At 41.9% G+C, this 22,105-nt stretch overlaps 1 protein-coding gene across 2 annotated transcripts in view; it reads right to left on the bottom strand.

Annotated features, from left to right (window-relative positions):
* The window catches only part of EPHB6 (EPH receptor B6), a 66,429-nt gene extending 44,807 nt beyond the window's left edge, over window positions 1-21,622 (bottom strand). The window contains exons 1-2 of one of the 2 annotated variants that reach the window (XM_030966154.1): window positions 21,496-21,622; window positions 2,788-3,006 (exon numbers count right to left, since the gene is read on the bottom strand). In XM_030966154.1, coding sequence (XP_030822014.1) covers window positions 2,788-2,881 — 94 coding nt within the window. In that variant the 5' untranslated portion in view covers window positions 2,882-3,006; window positions 21,496-21,622. Of the gene's footprint in view, window positions 1-2,787; window positions 3,007-21,014; window positions 21,425-21,495 lie in introns of those variants that run through there. The other variant, XM_030965340.1, reaches the window with a different exon arrangement.
* Between the last annotated feature and the right edge of the window lie 483 nt (window positions 21,623-22,105).

Genomic DNA, 22,105 nt, shown 5'->3' with positions numbered 1-22,105 from the left:
CAGCTATTCTGCAGGCTTGAGAGCTTGTTGTAAAATAAATGCAATCACTTACAGACAGAACACATCATTCCTTTGGAACATATTTAATGAGTTCTACAAAATGAACTCTGCTTGTGTTTACAGCTGTAGACATTTAGAACTCCATCAAAGCAAAACCAATATTCACATAAAATTGATCTCAGTGCCCTAGCAAGAGCTATTTCATTAACAAGTTATCACTTGCTCTCACCTGTCTTGACTGCAGCCCATCATGCATTCTGAAATTCTATGCTTCACAAACTTTTAAAATCAGAAGGGTTAACCTAAAATGTTAACTTAAATTTTCAGTGATATTACATACATGTATAGATTTTCAAAGAAATAAAATTACTGTATTTCTTTATGTAGCTTTGAGAAAAAGGAAAAATCCATTACTTCACCCAGCACGTAGTTCAAAAGTAATGCTCTCAAAATCAAATCCTCAAAAACTCTTGCAGATCTATAAACACTGAGAAATGTGATCTTAATGAAAACTTCTGTGCAATTGTGTTTCCTTTTATAAAGCTAACCGCCCCCCGTATAAATGTTTCTGTTTGCAAACCAGGCTTCCCTCAAGTTCCCATTCAGGCTTTTTTTTTGTGTAAAAATCATGTCTGGAAAACTTTGCACAGACATGCTCATTCCTGGTGAAATCAGTGTGTCCAAATACTAGAGCTGTATTAAATAAATTCAGCCTAATGTCTCCTTTTTATGCATTAAAACCAATACCAACAAAATAATTTCAATTGCTTACAAGAACTTCTTTACCTCTGAGTCATGAAGGTGTTTAAAGTCCCTTTAGGTCCTGTAAAAGCATGCTGCCATCTTTCTATCTGAGAGGCATTCTGCCTAAGAAGTATTTGCTCTCTTCATAATTCATATGAAGATAGTCGGAATCTTTTGACTACTTCCCCTCTCTACAGCTTCTCCCTCTTTTCTTAACGATTAACATTAAGGTTTAGAAAATTTCAAAGTTTGAACAACATTTAGTTGGAGACAAAATGTGATTTACATTCAGACTTTAACTCAAATGCCCCAGAAACACTAGGAAGAATTGATTGATTCATTTTCCCACTCAGTCAACTCTCTTTAGTTGGTGGTGAAATGTGTTTTAAACACCATCTAAAACTTCTAAGAAGCTCTAAAAAACCGAAGACCACACTGGATATTCCCTATATTTCTCAACTTAAATCTGAAACCTGAATTTCAAGTTTCTGCTATATATAATAATGAGTCAACAAACAAGCCATGAGCCTTTCTTCTTCCTTATGGACAGCTCTGCACTAAAGCAAAGCTTTCTACATAGTTATCATCAGACTTTCCTCCCCTACCATATAATTTTTATTTGACTTTTGACCACAACAAAAATACTTACCTCTGAGATGCAAATCAGCTTTAAAGTGCAAACTTAGGACCATGCAGTACAGTCATAATGAAGATGCTGACTCCCCTGACCCTGAATTGAGAGCTGAAGTTCGGCTCATGGACACCTTTACTGTTTCCTCTCCACAGGCAGAATTTTACTGTCCTATTTTAAACCAGGCAGGTCAACTATGTGATCTGTGAAGCTGTATCACACAGTGCTTTCGAAACTCTTTTTATCTTTACAAACTTTCCAGACTGAGCACTGAATTAAAAAAATGTTCGTTTGTACAGGCATCACTCAGTTACTTCATATTTGCAGAGAGAATTTCTATCTCAGTTTCTCTACCAGTTACACAAGGAATTACACAGTAACTTTTAATACAATTTTAAAATCAGCAATTCACAGAATTTCGGGGATTTAAGAATTTGTATTATAATCATACATTAATTATTTAGCCTCTGAACTTCCCACACACACTGTATTCCCCTCCTATTAAGAGAAGGGATGCTTTAACAAGCTTTCCTCTTTTTATTAGATCTCACACTATTCTCCTTTCCTGTCCTCTAGGTCCTTCCTTGCTTCCCTTTGATTCCATCTCTCCCTCCTCTCCTCTTTCAGTGGCTTTCAGAAATGCAAGAGATGAACATTCATCACAAAGCAGTACAGTTCACTGAGCACATGTAGCTGCAAGGATATTCTCGGAACAAACAAGGGGACTGTTTACAGTACCTCTGCCCTTCTCTAACTCTCTTCCACAGCTCTCATCTTATCTCCTGCTCTCATCACCCTCCCTTCTATCATCTATTCTTTCTTCTGCCACTTTCTTGGCACCTCTTTTCCCTGCCTACCTTTTCCCTACCCTGCCTCCAGTGCTTTCTCCCTCCTCTTTGCTGGCTGAATGTGAACTGCCTCTTCTTGTTAATGCAAAACATTCTCTCCATATCTATTATTTGAGGCAAGTTTTTCAGAGGTGAGACAAAAACTCTTGATTTCAGCCCATTGGGTGCTGTCTTCTCGAACAGTATAAACGTCCAGAGATTGTTTCACAAAGCGAACATGGTGCAAGAACAGAAACACGAGAATCAAATACACACCAAGCATAAACAATGAACTTATTCCTGGATAAAAAAAAAAAATCTATTCTTTGAGGCAGTCACTTCTGCTTTAAAGATAGTTAGTAGTAATGCTCACTAATGATCCTTCATAAGAGGGTTTGCCTCTCCCACCAGAAACAATACTAATAACTTTTTAAATCCCAAGAGATAGTGATCAACCATCAAACAGAAAGACATGTGCTCAATGCTCATCTGGACTAGGATATAAGCATACTGGAGAGCACACTTTTCTTTTTTTTAACCTCTACAGAAAACACTTTAAAGTTGATGTGAAACATCTGTTCTTACCTTCTAATGAGGTGACTAGATGAAAGAAGAAGACCATCCAGAGCCAACCCATTCCCGACACTCTTCTTGCACTGATGCCAGCATTAGAATCCATGAAGATTCTCTGTAAATACCACCATCTTCAACAAGCACATACCACTCTCTTGAAATGGTCTGAGATTTCTTGGAGTGTTTTAAAACCTTTTCAAATTAAAGCACAGAGGTCTTCGCAGAGAAATACTGTTTAGGAAAAAACAGAAGGTAGAAACAGAAATCAGGTCACTCTAACATAAAACTGATAGTTTTTATACACCCGTTCCATCATTTACTACTTCCAAGACATGGGTAAAAAGGAGTAGCACAGACCCAGTATTTTCCATATACTCATCCCTCAAGACTTCAGTCAGTCACAGGTGATTTTTGCACTGCCAGTACACACAGATTTTGAGACTTTCATGGCATCAGGGACGGTGTGGTTCCCAAATCAACATTAATCTCTACCACAGTATAGGCTGTACTATTACTGAAGTCCTGATCCTTTCTGCATCTTTGGCAATGTTTCTTGGAAGGTGTCCATTCCATTTCCCCTGTATGCTTTTCAAATTCTGTCTCTTGTAGTTTACACTTTGCCTTTTAAGGACTCTTCAGCTCAGTAGCCATGACAGGAGAGTTTTTGCCAACACAAATCTGCACAGCTGACACACTCCTACTGCATTTCAGATGCAGGCATTTGTCCCTTTAAGCATATGACTGCACAACACTACTAAGTTGGACAGTATTTTTCCCATTGATATGTTGTACGTGAGGAAGCAAACACTGTGATATTTAAGGTCAAACAGGGAGCCTGCATTACAGCCAGAAAAAGCACACAAGTCCAAGTTTATTATCCTAAGTGGGAAAAAATCCAAATAAAATTCTACCACCACCATTAAGAACCTGACATAAAAGCTTATCTTACAGTAAGGGAGCGGCACGTAGCCTAATCCAGCACTGCATTAGATCAATACAGCATAACAATTTTGCTAAGCAAGGTAATTCTAGCTCCATCTGTCCAATTCTCAGCCTAACAGAGAAATATCACAGTAATATGTAGGTTGCATGCAAAAAGCCAGTATGTTTTTTTTCTTCAGGTGCTTTTTGAGGAGAGCATTGAAAATGCTCCAATGTCTTCAGTGAGACAGTGAAGCGTAGCTAAGGAGAAAGAAAAATGTCTCAGGCAATATACAGAAATGGCTCAATAACTTGGCTGAAAGAGGGGAGGAGGGGGGAAGAGTTGTAATTAAAAGGGGCAGCCTCAGTGCAATTATCTGAAAACCTTGCAGTAGGGGATTTGAGCAAGTTGGGCATAGCAGAGGAAAAAGCAGCCTGGGGAATATGAGAAAAGGCAGTGGAGTGCAATTAGATTTGCTTTACTGGAGAGGGAGAGAAATTTGGGCAGGATGGAACAGCTCTCTCTTCTGCTGCTCCCAGTGAGAACCCAGAGCACCCAAGACAGATGAACCAAAGGCACACTGGGCGTCAATAAAACGTTAGGAAACTAAAGGAATCTGAGCAAGAGGAAAAAGTTTTGGTCCATGACTTCTGAGGAAAGAGAAAAATAAAACCATTAAATATTACTGAGAAAAAATTAAGATTAAATGTGAGGATGGATACAGGCACTGCTTATTACTTTATGAAGCATGTATACAACACAACACATCACAGAAAAAAACCACCACTGGATGCAACTGCAAAAAGGAGAAAATTTCAGGGTGAAAAGTCCGAAAGTCCTTCTTTACAGAAACAAATACCCAAGCACACAACAGCAGTCTCCTGGAAAAGGAGAAAAGACTGCTGCCTGAGCCACCAAAACTAAGACTGGGAACACCAAAATCAAGCCTGCAAGACACCTCTACATGGAGACATAAATACTCACCATTTGTACTGGCAATCTATAATAGTATAATATCTGCAAGCTTTTTATTAGACCAGTGAAATCCTAAGAGATGGGGACTTTTAAGCATTCATAATGAAGGCAAGCAAATGCAGGAACAGAGGACAATGAAGAATACTTTCATTTCAGTCAAGGGACCTCATTTATCTGCAGAAGGCTTGAAAAGAGCTCGCAATTCAGATATTCTCATGTCACATAACGTCGGAATCACAGAGCACAAAACAGAACCCAAATACGCTTTGGCTGCTGGATCTCACACCAAAGCATCGAAATTACCACAAAACAGATATAACTAAAAAATCCCTCGTACACAAAAGCAGACACAAAACAACTTCTAGCTCCAAGGAAACCAACTGTTCTTCTGCTGCCCTCCTCACCAGCACATCTCTCTTACAACACCTGTTTGTCTTATCCTGGTTTCCCCTGTATCTCACCAAAGTTACATTGCTCTTCAAGAGGAATCATGCAGCCGTTGTCTGGATTAGACTGACAATTATTTTCCTTAAAATAAACTATGGCTAAATCAAAAAGCTGGTTGTGATTTAGCAGATAAAAAACGTAACTTTTTTTTTTAGGTTTTGGGTTTTTAATTTTTTTTTCTGCCTCTTCCACACCTCAATGAAAAATGCTTACTCTACAATGAAGGATAGAGAGAACATTATGGAAGCATTTAAGGGAGAGTAGGAGGGAAGCACTAGCCTCTGTGAATTAAAGAGCACCAAGCCCCTAAATTGCTAACCACTGCCCTGCCCTTCCCCCTAGCACTTGATGTGTACAGAATCTGACTACACCCAAAGACGCTCATCTTTCATTCTTTAGGTCTCCTACTACTTCTGCCCTACACCAAACTACGTAAACAGAAACCTCAAACCATCCCAACTTTCCAACCACCCTCTTCTCTTGTCCACACAAGCACCTTTCCATGGCCGCCTCAGCTAGTTACTTGCTCCAAAACTGCTTTCAGCAAGATTACTTCTCTTTGCTATGGAATCCACTATTCCCCACACTCCTCCAAATCCAACTGCAAAGCAATACACCCTCTGTGGACAGGATCCTTTGATAAACTTCCTTAAATACCCTTTCCTCTTCCTCCCTCTCCTCCAAGTACATGAACTTGCCACTCATGTACCAGCTGTCAATCCTCTTATGATAACCTATTTTTAGCATATATTTCCTTAGCTAGTGGAATGATTTCTATCTCCTTGGAAGTCCTGAAAATTTTAAACTGAGAAGTGACAGTTCCTGAGGATTAAAATGTCTTTTAATGATTCAACCCTATAAAACTGTGAAGATCCCAAGCAGTCAGAAAAGACTACTCATATTATTTTTACTGTAAATCTAAGCTCCAAGAGATGGGAGATGGAAGTTTCTGGGTTGTCTCCTTATATTACTCACCAAAGCTATCATGACTGTTTACTTTGGCACCATCACTGTGGTACCTAGATTACCAAAATTTATGTTTGAGTTCCCAGTTAAAGAGATAAATACACTCACCACCACTGTTTCCAAGAACCCTGGTTTCTTAGTTGAACAACCAGCAAGGGAGTAGAGTTCCTTGGGAAGCTTGTCAAGGTGAGTTTTGAACACCACCAAGAACGGAGATTCCTCAACTTTTTTGGGCTTCCTTAGCAGCATTGAACTGGGAAATTTTAATTTTTTTTTTTTACTGGGGATTTTTTTCTTCCTTACATGTAGTCACAATCTCCTTCAATTTCTTTTGCTTTCTATCTTAACAGAAGAGAGTCAGGTCTTGCCAAGCACCTCAAAGCTTCTTCTACCCAAGACTGAAAACACAAGCCATTTCAGCTGGAAACCCTGAATATGAAACAGCATGCCTGGCTTGACTGGCACTGTTTAAGTCCTGTTTATTCTCACCAGACAGGGCCGGTGCTGTAATTTCTCACTTTTTCTGAACTCAAATCTTGAAGTGGGAACACTTCAATACTATCTCCAGGCAAATGATGCTCAGCGCTACAGAAGAGATAGTGATAGTGCTCCCACATGTGCTAAAACAACTGACAGTAGTACAGTTCTGTGCTTGTGAGAGTTCTGTCACAAAGAGGGCTGCTGCCTGTCCATGCTGTACCCAAGCTGTGGCAAAGCATTTCATGCAGCCAGTAGCTTTGCAGCAGCTTCTTTATGCAAATAAAGGATTCCCTCAAAGTTCAAGCATTGTCAGCGATGACACCTGAAGAGCCATAGGGCACCAGTGCTGCTAAACAGGTCAGCATTAATCAAGAATTCCCTTCCATCAGTGCCTGTGGTTTCTTTTAGAAAGGAAGCAGGTTTGCTCCAAGGTTTGTGCAGTCACTTATTTGAGAGCACCCCAATGATATATTTGTGGAGTGTTGATGGAGGTGGTCATGCACGTGATAAACCTAAGAGGGGTCTTCCTTAGAATGGACTGCTTTTTTATTCTTCTGGGGTTTGCACAGCACTCTGAGACTGATCAAAAACAGTGACAGCTAGATAAACTGTGTTAATTCTGTACTGGTCACAGGTTCTTGTGGACCTAAGCTTTGAACAAAACCCCTCCTTTTCTCAACCTCTTGACTCCAACCATAAAACTTCGGACAGATCTTCACTGAAGCACGTTCTAGCTTACTACACAGACGATATGTAGTCACAGATCAGAAAGTAAAGTACAGTGACCCTTTTCCCCTCTGACAGATACCACCTGCAAAACCTGACATCAAATAGCATTAACCACTCATCAGAACCACGCATCTGTCTGGCTTCCACAGGAGGAATTCAGGCACCCATTTCAGATTAAGAAAAAATCTAGGATTGTTCTGGTACTGCACAAGCTTTCTGGAGAAAAGATGAGGGCCTGAATATAGCTGCTTCTTTGAGTTCTACACTTCAACACATAAGAAAATGCAGAAGCAGATGAATGTCCACCTAAGCCAAGTTTTCTCATTGTCTCCAGTGCCAGGAAGAGGTGCTGTGTGCAGATGGCTTGCAAGCCTGACCTCCATGTGACCCACTTTCCTCCTCTTCCTCCGGTATCCACAAATGTAAGACAAAGATTACTAGAGAATATCCCCCAATTGATTCACTTTAGTATCTCCTTAGGAATTCATCCAATCCCCATTTTGAACTTCTAACAGATTTGGAAAGATGTCTATCCTCGTGCAACAAAGTATTTTTTACGTATTTGATATTGTTCTACTAATAGAAGCTAAAGTCGTAACAGTGCCAAATTTTTTATGTTTTCAATTCTTCTTATCTGTTCCAAGAACTTTTCCAAATCATCTTGTTTCCTCCCACTGGAACAATGCTTCTTCCTCATTCATTGTTAACTGACTCCTCTAGGCCTATTTCAGAGTAGAAATCATTATATGGGTCTAACTTCCCTCTGCTACACTTGATTCCACAATTTTCCCTGTATTTGTCATACCTATTCCTCACACAAAATAAATGCACCTCAAGAATTCTCCAGGGTAGAGAAAATGCTGTACCTTTGCAAACACAGTCTTTCCTCCTCCTGCACATTTTGCACTGTGACTCATATCAGCTTAATATTATCTCTCAGCAAGAACCATTAAAAAGATAAATGAGCACAACATCTGGGAGAGTCAATAAACTACTATTCCAATTAATTTGTGCGGCACACTGATTCACCACATTTAGGCAGAGTACAAAAAGTGGAATTAATACCTCTCATTCATGACAAATAGGGAATCATGATGGTGTTACACATCAAGCAAAAGGCCTCCCCCCGTCCTTTGTTGCCCCCGGTTCTGTCCTACTATAATTGTTCCTTTGCCACTGGGATACCCTTGCAGCAGTGGTCACACATCTCACTGGGATAAAATTCACAATGCTGTTATGAAAAGCTGTCACTCAGCGCCTGTCCAGCAGTCTGAGCCTGACATAATATTGCCTACCTTCTTTCTTAGACAATAATTACAATAACTGCTATTCATAGAAATCTTTCTACGCCCCAAACAGGAAGTGAAGGGGGGGGGGGAGCAACACATAATTTATCGCTCAGGGTTTTAATATAATGAAGTTAATGTGTTTTCTTCAAAAATTCTATTACTGGGACACATAAAGCACCACAGAAAAATGATTGACTAAATAAATAGATCATTTCAATAGCTGCTGTATATCCTTTTATCCTCTGTTACTAATTGAGATTATTTTTAATGACTCCGAACTACTTTGAAAATATCTGAGATAAGAGTAGGATTTATGGAAAAAACCCTTGTGGATTTTTTACAGTCTGTTCAGTTGATTCATTTAATTTTGAGAGAAACGCTCTAGATGAAATGCATAACTAAGTTTAAAGGAATACTTCCTCAAGAGCATACTTCATAGCTGGCTTGATCATTTGCTTCCTAGAGATTATCTAGATAAGAGTTGTGTCTGTTTCTCTTGGGATCCCTTAAGTATACAATGAGACTCCAAAAGCTGATTCTGAATGTTCTCCAAAGAAAGGCATTTATTTCCTTGTTTACCATGGAAACACCAGGCGTTGTGAAGCTGATCTTCCATGCTCTGATTATACATTTCCTAGTGGTATCCAAATTAAGAACTTCCATAGCTCTTAAAGGGAAGAAAGAGATGCTTATTTTCATGAATTTTTATTAAACCCTTGAGGCTCTAACAGGGTGCCCAACTTAGAAGCGTAATGACTCAAATGACCTCTACAGTCAGTGGACTGAGCTGAATCATGTTCACCAGGGTAACTAAGACCTGCACTAATTAAAAAGGGAGCTATGGACAGCAGAACAGCTCCCTCTCGATGACTCCCCAGGTGCAGCCTGAAGGTATCTGGTGAGATTCTGAGCCTCTCTACAATCTCCCAAACCACACAGGAGGCCAGGTTAGCATCTCTTTAGATAACTACAGTGCCTTCCCTTAAATCACTCTTCTCTGCCATGACATACTTGGCTAGAGCAGCTTTACAGCTCAGCTTGTAAATTTAGTCTTCCTAAGTAAAATTCATTCACAGCTGCCCTGTGTTACTGGAGCCTTTCTCCACATCATGGAGAAATGCCTCCACATCATGTTTTGCTATGCCTAACAAAGATGCACACTGATGTCTTGAAACTACAGCAAATAAAATAAATATTCTAATTAAAGATACAGATTCTTTTTTCCATCTATTATGCACTTGAATTACATACATATTAAACACAATTAAGTTCCTGAAAACAATTTCTTCCCACCTCACAAGATTTGACTTCACTGACAATTTTTATACTGATTTGTGTAGTTTTCAAAGAAACATTGGCAATTATTGTCAAGTTTCTAACATTAATACCGGGAAGCAAAATCCCAGCTCCAAAATATTAACAGCATTATAGAATGAAAAATGTGAAGAAATTAATTGTTATTTATGTTATCCATTACTTGCCTCTTCTCTAAATATAGCAGGAAACTCTTCTAAAATATAACAGGAATTGAAGTGATACAGAAATTACTCCCTTTGAATTTTCATACTGTAAATAACGGAGACTGTGCAAACAGGGGGAAATGAATTGACAGCTGTCCATCACATTTATCTTCTTTGATGGAAAGAGAAGATGACAACTGTACCCACTGGGTATGGTTTCACTGTCCTGTTATTGATTTTACTCTAATTTCTCAGGATACCTCTCTCAGTACAACTCTGCACAGATCCCTGCACTTTCATCTATGTAGAAATACACACGATGTTATCAACTTAAAGTATAATTTATCTTCAACAATTATACTTTCATCTGTACAAAAGGAAGACATAAGGCTTCAGCAAAGAAAAAAATATGCAATTCACAAACTCTAGGGCACAGCTGCAAACCTTTGTTAAGCACTGTGTAAAATGTTGTATTTCCAAAATTCTAAGTACAGAATTTTAAGTTTAGAATACTAGACTCAAGTATCCCTGAAGATCACCACATTATTAACTTCTGGGTGGAAGTAATCTGTGGTACTAAAAATTCTTTGAAAATTTCCTTCTCTAATACAACTTAATTTTAAACAAACACCCCAAAATTCACTGAAATTTTATCATAGAAGATGTCTGAAAACAAGAAAAAAGATGCATCCTATTTCAGCATTTAAAAGGGGAAGGGAAATAACACATTTTCATAAATGGCTATCAAACAAAGAATGTTTTGCTGTCCTGGTTTTGGCTGGGATAGAGTTAAATTTCTTCTTAGGAGCTGGCAAAGAGCTGTATTTTGGATTGAGAATACTCTTAATAACACAGATGTTTTAGTTGTTGCTAAGTAAAGCTTACTCTAAATCAAGAACTTTTCGATTTCCCATGCTCTGCCAGTGAGGAGATGGACAAGAAACTGGGAGGGAGCATGGTCAGAACAGCTGACCCCAACAGGCTGAAGAGATATTCCACTCTATGGAATGTCATGCTCAGTACATAAACAGAGGGGAGGTGGCCAGCATCTGTAGATCACGGGTCAGGGATGTGCTGGGCATCCATCAGTGGGTGGTGAGCAACTGTACCATGAGTCACTTGGGGTTTTTGGGGGTTATGCCTCTCTCCCCCTTTCCTTTCCATCATCATCATCATCATCATCATCACCATTATTATTATTATTATTTTACTCCAATTATTAGACTGTTCTAATTGTTGTTATCTCAACTCATGTCTTTTACCTTTTTCCAATTCTCCTTCCCATCCCACTGGGATGGGAGGGGTGGGATGGTAGGGGCTAAGCAAGCAGCTGTGCGCTGCTCAGCTGCCAGCTGGGGTTAAACCACGACAGTGACGTAAAGAGAATGTCCCTAAAATCATGTTCTCATCTACTCAGCAATGCTGATCATGCTTTTTTTTTTCAAGTGAAATTAAAGTTATTGTATACCAAGTTCTGTTTGCTGATGGGTGGCAAGTGGTAAAGAAGCCAAGCATAGTGTTTGCAATGGCCAGACAAGCAATGCCACAAATCAGAAAAATAACCTTGACATTTGCTGACCAATCCGCAAATGCAACTGCAAATCTGCACAGACAACCCAAACACAGAGCTGAACAACAGCCTTAAAGGCATTCTCAGGACACTGGAAAAGAAATCAAGGGCCTGAAGGGTTGAGCAGGAGCAAAAGTGAGAGTGCCTTGCAACACCAAGATATTAGTAAGTCTAAGAAAAGAGATGCTTTATACTAATGCTCTTTCCCATTGTAACTTAAGAATGTAGCCTTACATGGCATGTCTAGAAATATATGAAGCAAGATCCATGCACAAACACTCAAAAGATACAATGGAGGGGAAAAAAAGAACAAGCTGAAAATACTTTTCTTAAACTGTTCATTGTGGACCACTTTGCAAAATCCTTTAGTAAGGATTAGTATTTTCTTCAGCTGCAGTAAAGAACTTCAATTTCTGCAAAAATATGCTTACTGTCCTCATCTCTAATTTTGCTTTTGACTTCATGAGGATTTTACAGTAAGAAATATTTAGCATAAGCAGAAAATGCATGTCATTCATATTCACAGAATCCAAGGTTATATTGCCTGTTGGGATATAGTGGCAGCACTGACAGCCGGTTAAAAGATAATGTTCCTCTTCTATGGGAATTCCCATCATTTTGAAATTGCCTTTCATTCCATGGGAGAAACTGTCATTTCAAAACAGATTACAGAAAGGACTAATAATATTAAAGCATCTTAATTTAAGTGCAACTCTTTTTATTAACCTCCTGTCTGGCTTCAATGAGGCAGCTTGGGTTTTCAGAGAATGTGCTTCATAATTTAAGGGTTAATTAAAACTACTTTTTTCCATTTTAATCAGTTTCACAGCCTTGGGCTGTCATAGAACTTGGTTCACAAATTGTTGGCTTCATGCATTTGCAGATAGAGGCTACTATTAAAACTATTTAATTACTAGCATTATTTATCATCACTGTTTTTATTCCTGTTAAGAGAAGCAAGAATGCTTCTTTGTAAAACAACAAGGCAGAAAAGCACTGAAGCACGATCACTTTACTGACTTTTTCACTGCTTTGACCTTGCTGTGCAAACCTACTTTCCTACCTTCACTCCATGCAAACGATTACCAGGTACCTTCCATCTAGTTATAACCCCACAGAATTACAAATACCAGGTTTTGAGTTCATAAGGTTGCCCCAACAGAGGGCTGTAACATAACATATTCCCCGAATGGGAGTGAGAATAAAAAATTATATTCAGTCAAGCTGATTCCCTTACGTTTTGCTGACTGCACCAACAGGCTGTACAATATACAAGCTTTAGCTCCAGCACGTAAATTAGTGTGTTTGATGTGGAAATATATGCACAAAACTAGGAAGCTACGAGGGAGGGAGAAAATGGCTCAGAGAAGAGCTCTACAACACAGCCTTCATTCTTTCATGACCACTGTTTGCCAAGATGGGAATTATGTCTGTTCTACCATTAGTTTGAGTCTCACATTCATGTTAGGTATTAAAACATCATAAAACAACCCTGCACTGCACTGGTCATACTCTGAGAAGCGCACACCAACACTTAACTACAGTCTGTCTACAGCCATTTTTTGCAGGAGGTGTTACTTCACTGTGCAGACAGGCAATTAGGGAGCTACCTTGGCAGCAACCTCTTGAGAATACAAAGCAAAGAATTATGAGACCTAGAACCAAGGCAAGAAAATATATGGTTTCCCCAGTTTTGCTGTCTTCAGTTCCAGTCTTGAAATCCATAATATTCACTCAGACTCAGTTGTCTTTCCTCTTAGTGCCTTGGTCTCACTGTTAAAATGACTGAACTGAGCAACAAGAACAGACATTACAGGAGTTCTGTTGGACTTCAGAAACATCTCACTTGGTCTTTCACACTAAGTTTCTTTCAACTTTTGTCACCATCTAGACGATTATTTAGAGAACAACACTAATGATTCATGCCAACTCAAGGCTAAAACCAGGTTTTCACTTTGATTTTGGCAATCAGGTTGCCCAAAACTGGCTCTCATCTACGAGACAACTGAGAAGGAATTGAAGCAGAAACGGTAGCTTGAAGAAAAGAAATCAGATGAATGCTCCAAAGAAGAGATTATCTGAATGGCAATGACGGCTTGAAACAATTACCTGAGTTCAGTGAAGCATCAGAAAGAGCCCATGTGTAGCAAAAGTGGGTTAGAGAGCTCCACCAAAAATTTGAACTTGCCACTGGCAGAGCCTGAAGAGCAGCCAATTTTGTTCTCAGGTCCTTCCCTCCTTCTCCATCCTGCATTTCCAGTTCAATGTTTCCACCCTCAGGAAATGGGGACATTATGTGCCACTAATATTTCAGCAGAACAGAAACAGTCTTAGGAGGAAAAGGGAAGGCCAAGCAGGTTATGGTAGAAAGATATTTCAGGCTCACAGCATCTCTTTCTAATGCATGTTTGTATTATTTTTTGTGCCAGAGATGAAAGCAATAACACATAATTCTCAGAGTTCATCCTGCCTCCTCAGTGTCTCAAAGGCTTATTTATATTTCAGTGTGGATGCTGGGGCTCACTACTCTCGTTACATCCACGTCCAACCTCAAAACCAAAGGATTACATTTAAAATGGAGTGAGTGCAATACACCACTTCCTTTCCCTGGATATCAACCAGTCCTGGTCGTAACAGAGCAGATCCAAGGCACATCTTCTGGCAGGAAGGTAGTCCCTCCCCCAGCTGTTGGCAAGACTATAATAACAGAAATTAAATAAGGCAGATGGGCACCTTTATTTAGACAACATCTGGCTTACAGTACCATATCAACTGCAGGATTTTTGTCGGTGTATTTCTTAAGCTTCCTTAGTCATATTTTTAAATGTCATTAGCAATAAGGCTTCCATGTCTTTCCACAATCTATGCAGGCCTTTGCTGGAAGAAACCACATCTACTTTGGGCAATTTGAGCCAGCCCTTTTCCTTTGGCCAGCATATTGCCTAGAATCCTGTCAACAGTCTTTTAGGTACTCTAACTACTCCAGAGCAAACCTTTTTCACTCATCAGTAAGCTAGTGCTTTTTAATAGCATTTTAAAAATTCCCTATAGTCACCTAATCACTTCTGTTGCTCTTCACTGAGCTCCCAGTTCATCAGTGCTGTGGCACAGAAGTTCACACAGTCAAACACAAATAGTCTCTGTGCATTTGCATTAGTGCCATAAAGTCAGGGACTGTACAATTTCAACACCACAGGTTCAGAGGCACAAAAGAAAAAAAGTTGAAAATGCCAGGCTGATATGCTATGATCTGGGTGGAAGAGGGGAAGGCTAAGCCTTTAAAAAAATCATCTAAAAACTAATTTTTAAAGAACTTTCTAATGATTTAGGGCAAGTTTCCCTTCCCACTCTGACTTCCATATACACAACTCTTTTCAACACTGGCCTGGTACAGTGGCCTGGTACAGACTATTGGCCAAGAGAAGCGGGAAATGTACAATTCAACGGATCCTATTCTGATCCTTTCAATTAGGACTGTCCAGTAGGTGCTAAGTTATCAAACAGAGTAAGATCTGTTTTAGTTTAATTCTTTTAAAGAATTTAACATTTTTGGTTTTACTCTGTTTCCGAAGACTGATTTGCTTTCTTCACACTCTGTCATCACATACGCTTTTTGGAGGGTAACCCATTAGACATAATCAAAAGAATCTATTTAGGAGACAATTTTTAAAGCTATTCTTCTCAGGTAACAGGGATCTAGTCACTAATTTGATTTCACAGAATCACAGAATGGCTAGGGTGGGAGGGGACCTTAAAGACCATTCAATTCGGACCCCCTGCCACGGGCAGGAACACCTTCTAGTAGACCAGGTTGCTCAGAGCCCTATCCAACCTGGTCTGGAACACTTCCAGGGATGGGGCATCCAGAGCTTCACCAGGCAACCTGTTCCAGTGCCTCACCACCCTCTGAGTAAAGAATTCCTTCCTCTACACCAACCTTTAAGTCTGAAGTCTTTCCCAGAGATTGTACTGCTTACAGGTCCTCACCAAAAGTCCCTCTCCCGCTCTCTTACATCCCCTTTAGGTACTGTAAGGCCACAATAATGTCACTCCAGAGTCTTCCCCAGTCTGAACAATCCCAGCTCTCTCAGCTTGTCTTCAGGAGAGGTGCTTCATCCCTCTTCCTGGAGGGCCTTTTCTGGCCCTTCCTTCATGGCCCTCCACCTTCTGCCCAAAGATGTTCTTAGTTCTTCCAAGAACCTGCAGTTGTCTGTGACCATCCAAAGCCACTTCTAATTCAAGAGTAGTAAAATCACCCATTAGAAACACACAACCGCCAACACCATTCTTGCAGTCTGAGTTAAGAGAACTTCTGACTGAAACAAGGCGCACAAGTCATGCATCATTCCCATTACGTTATTTCACCAAATGTCTTTCTGGTGCTCAGCCTGGGGCCCCAAGCAAAAAGGTAGCTACAGTAAGGCTCAAAATGAAGACTAATTACTCTTCAGCATCTGACTCCACATACATGTCCAAGCAGAACAAGGCACGTGCAAACTAAGAAAATTTCCTCTGTCAAAGCCTCTACCCATCCCCTAGATTTTAACTGATTCCTGATTTACTCTCTGGTCACCAGAATTTGTTCTCACATCACATGAGAACATCTTTATGTACTTCTAACATGGTCAGATACTGGAAGAGGAGAAGACCACTAAGATCCTCTCTGCACTAGCAATGAAATAAACATTCCTCAACGGCACTATTCCATTCCTGATACCACAGGGATGGCAGTGCTAACTGCTGATATGGTAGCCCCTTTATGGACAACACATGCACCAAACAGGATTAGTAAACTCACTGAAAAGTGAAAATGTCAGTACATATTTGCATCCCCATTGCTGCTGGCACCAGCTGAAAGCCTACTGACATTAGGAAGGGAAGGGACCATCTGGGAGACAACTGCAGGCATGCATCCCAATCCAGCTGTGCTTCCAGCAGCTTCTTCCTGGCTCAAACCCAAGAAAGAGTAATTTCAAACATCTTCCTGGTGCAGAAAGCATTCCAGATTGTGCGTACTGGAATGAAATTGATCCTAGCTGTGAGTGAAACCTAACATTTGGAAATTCAAACAGTCTTATAAACAGCCCAGTTCGAATTTCTAAATTGAAATTATTCAAAACCTGCCCAGAGGGATCTGTAGTATTGTCCCTCTTGTGACATCCCACTCTCTTCTTAGAGAATAGTTAAGATAAGAGAGTTCTGCCAAGGAACCATGCTTCCATTTGCACACATCCCCAGGATCTGAGAGAACCTGTGGTAAGCCTGATGCTAAAGGCTTCCACACAGGCGTCTGTATCCTACACACTGCCTCTGAAGTGGTCAGCTGGGCCAAACAGATTCATATCATGTGAGTGTTTTGTAGTAAGTGGGAGAGAGATCAGGTCATTTAGGGAGCTTTGAAAGCTTTACAGTAACTTGGAGAAACATCAGTATGCTAAAACAGAAATATCTTACAAAGAGCCAGTAGTTCTCAGTCTTTAGCTTCTAGGGTTTAATTACATGATTTAGACACATTGGATATTTTCCAGAGACATGGCACAGAGCAAAAAACTGTACTTGGAAACTGCAGAATCAGCAGAGGAATCATTTACTTGGCAAGCTTAAGGAGACAGGGGAAAAAAAAAAAGCCTGTCTGAAAATGAAGTCATGTATGTTTCAATGTGCAGGTCTGGGCTGGCGAGAATTTCCATCCTAAGGTGAATCAAGAGCTTAAGGATTCAGCTTTCACATGTAAGACTGCAGTTTTCAGGCTGGAGAGGCTGTGTTCTTACGGTACCCAGCATCTTCTCTGCTGCAAGGACAGCCCTTTTTTCTGCTCTTTGCCGGCAGCTGTGTGCACACACGGGCATGCGCACGCGTGCGTGCATACGGGCATGCAGTTGTGCATGTGAAATGTTTGAACAAAAATCTTCTTGACAAGCAGGCCTGAGTAGCAGAATGCACAGGGGCCTCTGGAGGCATGGAAAATTGAAACCAGTGACTAGAAGAGCTTTTGTCAGAAGTGGTCTCAAGAGCAATCTTCAAGTAGGACCTCTGTGACAGAAGCATCAGATTGCTCCGTGATGGCTTTTTAAGAGTCAGGACAGCACCTTCAGTATAAAATAAGGTGACAGGATCTCCAAAAAGTACACACATTTTAATTGCAATTTTTAAAACACAACATATATTAACCGTACCCTTCTGATAAAATTCTATTTCTGGAGAATAATTTCTATTACTCCTCTGGTGGCAGAGGAGTATTTCTTGAAAGCACAACAGAGTGCCTCTGAGAAGGAAGTACTAGTGTAGTTCTTTGTTAAGTTTAAAACTCCTTGTATAAATCAAGTGTGAGAAGAGTGACAACATGAAATGGCTTTTTCTTTTTCAGACTTGCTGCTCACATGTTTGACTGCTGTGGCTGACACGAGGAATTAAGGAACTTTTATCCTTTTGGGGGTCTGTTTACACAGCAGCACTGGAGAAAAAGTGCTAGTTTGCTGTCGTACAACATCTACAGAATTATTTAAAAAATATACCTGTGTTACATTTGTGAACACCCCTGAAGCCCATGATACTTCATGGTTGCCAAAGAGCAAACATGGAGAGAAGAGTGATATCCAGTCCAAGATTTATCAGGAAGAAGCTAAAGTATAAGGTCATAATGAGTTGGGAAACTGCTGAATGCGTGCAGTCGGTAGCTGGAAGAAATACCTGTATTTCTCTAAGATGATACAAAACTTGCTAACAAAATCAAAATCAACAGCAAGATATAACTGTAATATAATACTAAATCAGGTTTGAGGAAAAAATCAACAGCAAACAAGACTAAATAATGTCAGTATTATAGGGGCTCATCAGTTTCCCCCTAAACTTTTAATCAACTTTTCACAGAAATAAGTCATTGAGATTTTTGAAAAAAATCATCACATTTATGACCAAAACCAGACAATCTGGAATATTCTTAATAAATACTTTTTAATGACAGCACCCTTTTTAGAAGACACTGCCCTCTTGTTTGCTGGCTAAATAACATTATAAAGCTCTAGTTTGACCACCAATTTGTACTTCTTCTACCTTCTATTGTTTATGTGTGCAGTAAACACATGCAATATGGCCACAGAAATGAAAAATAAAAATATATTGTGCAACCTTAAGCGTGCTCCAAAAGCACTCTGCACTAATCTGTAGGGACTTCAGGTTAACCCCCTCTGCACAGGCACTGCTGATGGATAATGAAATACAAGGAAAATAAGGTTTTAGGGAGAACAGATCTGGAGACAGAAGCATTCCTGAACCAGAGGAAAAGTATGCATAAATCTTCTGACAATCCAGGGAAGGAAAGTTGGCCCAAAACCAAAGCTGTCTTAATTGCAGGCACACGAGATAATGGGGGGAATACACTCATCTCTTACATGATTCTCTGCATATGGCACATGCAATATCAGAAGGGAGAAGGGGAAGCCATCTGCACCTGGGCACAAAGAGGGATCCACACAGTGAATCCCTACAGGCATAAGGAAGACAATTCTCAATGGGCTAAGGGATCAGCTCCCTTGTCAGACACATCTGCTGGCAGCCTATGGGAGCATGCTGGCGAATAAGCAGCTGTCTCCTTGGAGCCACCAGCTGCCTTCCCCCCAGAAAGGATTTACACTGGGCCATTGGTCAGCCTCCAAGCAAAATACAGGAGGCAAAGACAGTAGCAGGCCTGGGCAAAAGAAAAAAGAATTCGACATCTCCTCCCCAACCCCTCCAAAAAGTCCTAAGGTGTTCATGCCATGAGAACTTCAGAACAATGCAATAAAACATGACTTTCTATGGGGTTTCAGTGATTAAATTAGAAAGAGATACTTCATACAATATCCAGTGCCCCAAAGTGATGCTTTTTCCAAAAATCAAAACACATGGCCATGCAAACAATTCTGAGCAGCTCAGGGTAAGAATGTCAAATAGGAGAGAACTCAGAAGACAAGAAAAAATGTTTAGTGGCTAGAGGGGCACACAAGTCAAGGAATCAAAAACTGTGCCTGTGTAACTTGGCTAAGAGAGCATACATGTAAAAAGGTAGAAAAGGAAAGGATGCAATTATGTGCAGTTATCTGAAGCTTGCCAATACATTAGCAAAGTAAACTGAAGTAGTGCAAGGTGTTGAATTTAGGGAATGAGCTTCTAGAGAAAAACTATTATTTTTCTGCAATGAGATGGGGTGAGAAGGATTATTAGATTGTGGACTATCTTTTCCTTTCCTTCTCTTAAAGGAACATCAGCATTGCAATTATTTCAAACCGGGAATGAAGAAATACCTAAAAGTAGCCAATAAATCTTGTATTAATGGCTTAGGGCAGGTGGATCAGCTGTGACTAAACAGGAGGTACACCCACACCCAGTTCCATGTTTTGGATTAGAACCTATAAAACAATGAAAAAGGAAGCCTCGTCCTTCATTGTAGCTGAGGCTACAGATTTGTCTCTCTAACAGACGTGTCTGGTGGCAGCTATTTCTCCTTTGACTTTGTTGTTTCCATTTGCCCCCTCACTCCATCATGAATCTGCATGACTTGGTATCATTGCTAGTGAAGGATGCCCCTTGGGAGGAGATTTGCTTCCCCATCTTCACCCTCTGATTTCTGGAACTTGTAAGAAAGGCGGGTGATACTCACACTCCTTCCCAACCGAATGAGTGTGGTAATAGCAAGACAAACTTCAGAGTAAGTGAAATCATCTCAGTGAATCCCACAAAAGGCAAAATTAAAATTACCCATCACAACAGGCCCTCCCACATTCACAGATTTATTTAGCTTGAGTAGTAGTAACTTGCATCATCTCCTTGAGAAATAGCCTAACATGGCTTTTCTCTGCCACAAGCACTCATATAGCCATCTGTCCCCAAGAGCGCTGAGCAACCCTACCCACAGACAAGGCCACAGAGCCTCCCCTGTGTCGTTCCACGAGGATCGCGAACCCACACCAGCATCCATCAAGCCCCACTTCAGAGACTTCAAAGGCAGCATTTCCCTACGGTTCTCCAGGGGGCTAGAGAGAGGGGAAACACCGCTCGTGGGAGCAGACCAAACGCACCACGGCCGTGTGGAAGGGCTCTGAGGGGGATGGCAGTCTCCGTGAGCGGAGAGGCCGTGACCCGATTCCCCACATCTGTCCTCCCCGTGCCCACGGCCGGCACCTGACAGCAGGCGTGCGCTCGGGGGAGGGTCCCGGTAACGCCGCCTTTGAACAGCACACACCGGGAAAGGAGGAAAAAGAACATCGCCTGAGGAGTTTTAACCCCTTTCGAAGTAGTCCCCGTTTGTTCTGTGCCCCCACCCCGGATGGCAGAGACCCGCGGGTACTCGCCACCACGTCCCGCTCGCTCCGTGCGCTCCGGCCGGACTCACAATGCCCGTCCTCGCCCGCCCGCCACGGTACCTTGTGCAGGACTCCAGCAACACCCCCTCCACTTCCCAGCATTACTCGAGCAGTGTTCGCAGGAGCCCTTCCCGCTAGAGCCGTGCCGCCCGGCCTCCCGGCATCAGAAAAGTTGGACAAAGACCATTTTCACCGCTCGAGTTGCACCATCCCGGTGGGCCAGCGCCAGCTCCCTCTCGATCCGCGCCCAACGCCGCTTTGTCCCCCGGCCCCGGGCACAGCCTCTGGCCTCGCTCGATGTCTTTCAACAAGTCGGATGCTTGTGAGCAGTCCCGATCTTTGCGCTCCCTTCCAGGCCCTTCACTAGCAATGTCCTCTCCCCGCCCAGGTTCCCCTCCTGCAGGAGTCTCTCTTTCTCTCCCTTCCCAGGATCTGCCTTATCCCTTTCTCCGGGCTCCTCTCTCTCGCTCGCTTTCTCTCCCCCCTCCCTCCCTCCCTTCCTCGCCGTGCCCCTCCTCCCTTCTCTCTCCGCCCCCCCGACCTGCTTTCCTTCGCAGAAGCCCAGCGACGGCAAATGGGGGTGGGGGCGCTGCGAGATCCCGCACTCTGAGGCGGCTGCAGCCACTCCTGTCACTTCCGCGGCCATCGCCATCCTGCGTGCCGCGCGCCCCGCCGGCTCCCCCGGCCGCCGGCAGCCTCCCCTCGGAGCCGCTCCGCTGGGCGGGTCGCTGGGCGGCACCGGCTTCCCTCCGGGATCCTAGGCTGTGCTGCCGAACCCCTCCCGCTTACCCCAGCCAGCCTCTTCCAGAGGGGGATTTTCCAAAAGAGTCTTCCCTGCCCGCTTGCTCTCCGGGGATCCCGAGCGTGGCCGCAGCTGTGCCTGCCCCAACCTCTGGCCGAGCCCCTGCCCCAGCCCCTAGCCCTGCCAGGTTCAGGTCAGGAAGGACAGTGTGGCTGCACAAGTCTGATCCTTGGTCAGTCTCTCTTGACATTATTGAAATCCCTGTTACTGTGTGCCATCTCCTGTTGGTCTGTATAACCCAGGCTCAAGTTCGCGTGCACTCTGCCTCCAATGCTTCCTCTCTACTGAGCCTTGAAGAGGCTCCTCTGGAGTGCTGTGTCCAGTTCTGGGCTCTGCAGTCCAAGAGAGA

The sequence above is a fragment of the Camarhynchus parvulus genome, chromosome 1 (assembly GCF_901933205.1).
Source record: "Camarhynchus parvulus chromosome 1, STF_HiC, whole genome shotgun sequence".
Classification (NCBI taxonomy): domain Eukaryota; kingdom Metazoa; phylum Chordata; class Aves; order Passeriformes; family Thraupidae; genus Camarhynchus; species Camarhynchus parvulus.
Note: the sequence above shows the minus strand (reverse complement) of the source record. Positions and strands in the feature narration are given on the sequence as shown.